This window comes from Dendrobates tinctorius, unplaced genomic scaffold (genome assembly GCF_039654945.1).
Source record: "Dendrobates tinctorius isolate UK_male_01 unplaced genomic scaffold, ASM3965494v1 ptg000213l, whole genome shotgun sequence".
Taxonomy (NCBI): Eukaryota; Metazoa; Chordata; class Amphibia; order Anura; family Dendrobatidae; genus Dendrobates; species Dendrobates tinctorius.
The window spans coordinates 1,877,537-1,881,857 of record NW_027361880.1 but is presented as its reverse complement, the minus strand read 5'-3'; the positions used below and the strand labels follow the sequence as shown (position 1 = coordinate 1,881,857).

The 4,321-nt window shown below is 38.0% G+C and overlaps 1 protein-coding gene across 1 annotated transcript; it reads left to right on the top strand.

Moving 5' to 3' along the window:
• The first annotated feature begins 443 nt into the window (after positions 1-443).
• LOC141058659 (olfactory receptor 5I1-like) lies at positions 444-1,364 on the top strand. Its single transcript, XM_073554849.1, has one exon. The coding sequence runs from the start codon at positions 444-446 to the stop codon at positions 1,362-1,364; it is 921 nt and encodes a 306-aa protein (XP_073410950.1).
• Positions 1,365-4,321: the final 2,957 nt, after the last annotated feature.

Below are 4,321 nucleotides of genomic sequence, written 5' to 3'. Positions count from 1 at the left end.
ATGAAAATAAAGAAAACTCTTTGAATGAAAAGGTGTGTCCAAACTTTTGGTCTGTACTATATATATATAATATTTATATATATCCTTTACTCTTTGAGATTATATTTGTTTATTCCTTTAGTGCTTTTCTTTAGATACTTAAACGTTCATAGACTATTACATTTTCTTACTTCCAGAGAAAGAACCTAAGCCTATGTATCCATATTTAAGAATTTTAATAGAATTTTATATATATTATGACCAAGGAACACCAGTCACTGATGCTTCAGCTATATCTAGTAACATTAGGAAAACCCCCGATTAAGCTAAATGCATATTGCTTTTGTTTTTATCAGAATTTGCTTTTTCAGAATTTGATCTTTTATCTGTTATGCATTTATTAACCTTTTCAGATGGATATTGGCAAAGCTAGCATTTTTGATATGGGAAACCATACAGCTCCGATGCAATTTGTTTTGACAGGGTTCTCAAAAGAGACAGATGTTCAAATCTTTTCTTTTGTATTATTTCTAATCATTTACCTAATTGGATCATTGGGAAACTTGATGATTGTCTTTATTATATTGCACGTTCCTTATCTCCAAACACCTATGTATTTCTTTATTAAACATTTAGCTGTTTTGGACATGTGTTATATCTCAACTATAGTTCCAAAATTGTTAGTAATTTCCATATCCAAAAGCATTGCAATTTCCTTTGCTGGGTGTGTAATTCAGCTCTTCTTTTTTCTGGCTATGGCAGCTACAGAGTCCACTCTTCTCACTGCTATGTCATATGACCGATATGTGGCCATTTGCAACCCCCTACGTTATACTGCCATCATGAAAAAAGAGGTCTGTATTCAACTGGCTGCAATCTCTTGGGCAATTGGGGGTGTTTATTCTACTATTCATACCATTAACACCTTTAGATTAAATTTCTGCAGATCTAACGTCATTGATCATTTCTTCTGTGATCTTCCACCTTTGCTCAAAATTGCCTGCTCAGACACAAGATTAAACCAGAAGATGATCGTTGGTATAGGTGCTGTTTTAATCTTACCATGTTTTCCTTTAACACTAGTCTCGTACGTGTTCATAGTACTTGCCATAATGAGAATTCCTTCTGCAACAGGACGGAAAAAAACATTTTCAACATGTGTCTCTCATTTGATCACAGTAGGGTTATTTTATCTTACTGGTACATCGGTGTACTTACGGCCCCAATCCACCTCCACTGCGTTACATCAGGATAAAATAAGTGCTTTGTTCTATACTATTTTTGTTCCAATGGTGAATCCAATTGTGTATAGTCTTAGAAACAGGGAGTTAAAACAAGCAATAAAAAAGACTCTGACATGTAGAGGAACAACTGAGAAGACATAAACTTTTGAACAGTAGTGTACAGACGTTAGATATTAGTTGTGAATGTAATCCCCCCTTGGCCTCACAGCCAGTTTTGGCCTTTATGACAGAACTTTTTTTTTTTTTTATACTTTTTTACTGTCCTGATCCAAGAGCCATAACTTTTTTATTTGTTTAGCTCCTAGTGATGCCCCTCATCACTAGTGGCTAAACACTAAAGCACTAAGCACTAAAATGCTCGGATCGAGTCGAGCAAATCATAATTCTCAGGTATTATGGAAGTCAGTGGGAAATTAAGTGATGAGTATAATGGAAGTCAATGGGAAACTCAGGCATTTTTCCGGTGGCCTCCCCCTCGGAGATCTGGAGGGAGTCTAAAAATTGCTAAAATCGATGGAAACTGTGCTGAACTGGCATGGGGACAGCATGTTGAAGACCCCTGGAAGCATATCTGAATCCCAGGTCGCTGCTGGTACCAATGTTGTCAGAGTAATACACCACTTTTACAGAATGACTATAAAATATACAAAACTGAAGTTAAAATGGATTTCACTGGAAAAAAAGTTAAGAAACATTCTTTCCATGATAACGATTTGTATATGAGGCAAAATAAATAGGAGAAAAAAAATGCTCCTCTACACCTTTGGCTATGTTCACACATGTTTTTGATGCACTTTTGCACACTTGCATTGCTTTTAATGGTGAAAAAACATTCCATAAAATGCAATTGTATCATTTTTCTACCTTATCTGGGAATGTGGTTTGTGAGACATGATCAGACACATCCTGTTTAATTTATGAAGGAGGGACTCTGAAAGTCACAACTTTTTTCAGGGCCATTAGGTGGCCCTCACTAGTGTTTGAGTGCCAGAAGATGTCTTGTGGATAGATGAGAGCAAGATAGAGTGTTTTGGTAAAGCACATCATTCTTCTGTTTACTGTAAATGGAAAGAGGCCTGCAAATAAAAGAACACAGTAGTTACAGTCAAATATGGTGGAGGCTCAAAAATATTTTGGGGTTGTTTTGCTGCTTGACTGTGAGCAAAGCATCATGAAATGTGAAGATTCTAAAAGGATTTTGTGTTGCAATGTAGTTTCCAGGATCAGAAAGCTGGGTTGCATCCTAGGTCATGGGTCTTTCAGCATGACAATGATCCCAAACATACTTCAAAAAGAACCCAGAAATAGATGGAAACAAAGCACTGGAGAGTTCAGAAATGGTAATTCCATCTCCAGTAGCACCACTACCTCTTACATGCAGATGCTACAAAGAAACTGCGAATCGACACATTAAATAAGTTGATTTTGCCTGATTTTATGAAAGTCTGAGTACAGATTACCATAAAAAGGATGAAACATTCAATGAGTGCATGGAGTAAAGCATCTGCAAGGCTTAGAATTTATAAGGCAATAATCCCTGCCTCTCATATGATATACCTAATGCCACACCTCAACCTACACAAATTACAAATAAGATGGGTATTATTGTAGAATACTGTATATAAGGCACTTGAACTGGCTCTGAAATGATGTTTTCTTGTATGTACCTGCAAGAAACTGTGAAGGAATGCAAGTATCACTGCCAGCTTTGATGAATTTCTGAGTACAGACCACTGTAAAAAACCTGAAGGGTATGTGCACACGTTGCAGATTTGTCTGCGGATTTTTCCACGCGGAATGTGCAGAATCCACAGGTCAAAATGCCTGCATTTTACCTGCAGATTTCCTGCGGATTTCTAGCGGATTTAGTGTAGATTTCGCCTGCGTTTTTACACCTGTGAATTCCTAGCGTGGAGTAGGTTTAAAAACGCTGCGGAATCCGCACAAAAAATTGACATGCTGCGGAAAATAAACCGCAGCATATGCATAGCGGTTTTTGTTTTCCATAGGATAACATGGTACTGTACATCCCATGGAAAACTGCTGTGGATCCACATGGCCAAATTCTTTGCAGATCCGCAGAAAAATCCGCAACATGTGCACATACCTGAATAGGTCACTGAGTGCATGGAAAAAGCAGCAGTCAGGTTTAGAATTTATAAGGCAGTAATCCCTGACTAGATGCCTGTCATACACTTTACCTAGTGCCACACTTCACCATAGACGAATTGCAGATAAGAGCAGTATTATTGTAGAATATATAAAGGATTTTAACCGGCCCTGAAAAGATTTTTGTTTTACATGGCAGCAACAAACTCTGTAGGAATGCAACACCACTGCCAGTTTTAATGAATTTCAGAGTACAAATCACAGTGAAAAAACATGAATCAGGCAAACAGTGCATGGAAAAAAGCATCAACAAGGATTATAATTTACAGTGGAGTACTCCAAATACAATATAAAAAACCTAGGAAAAAAGGAGTAGCGACAAACCACAATTAATGAATATACTTATAATATTTATTGAAAAGATCACAATGAAAACAGATTAGACGAATTACATGTAAATAAAATACATATAAAAGGAGGAGACTTGAAGAATGATAAGAAAATTTTTCCTATTATCCCCAAAGAATGATAAGACCTGGAAAAGCTGGGTGGATAGATATTATAATTGCACATGGATAGCGCCAAATGAAGATCAAAGTGACTAGCAGTGAGGTATATTCATGTGTCAGTGCCATAACAAGCTACAACACCCATTCAATAGCTTATCTATAGTAGGTCCTGACTACTGCAACCCCCCTGGCAGCTCCTGATGCGCATTTTGCTTGCTTGCTGTCTCAAAGGGGAGATATGTCCTGTCTCTGCCAACTATATATACAAAATGAAAAAGCGCCGCTAATTGCAGTAGATGCACCCCAGACTCCGACCACATGCATCGTCACTTCCTCCACCGCCGTCCTTACAGAGTGTGCAAGCGGGCGTCCAAGCACCCGATGACATCAGCAGACATGCGCACTGCACTGGTTTGATAGCCACCAAGGAAGCAAAGTGCCAAAAGAATCATGGTGTGGATGTGCACCATTGGCGCCCAT

Coding starts and splice junctions, on each gene's coding strand:
- LOC141058659 (XM_073554849.1), top strand. CDS start 444: ATGCAATTTGTTTTGACAGGGTTCTCAAAAGAGACAGATGTTCAAATC.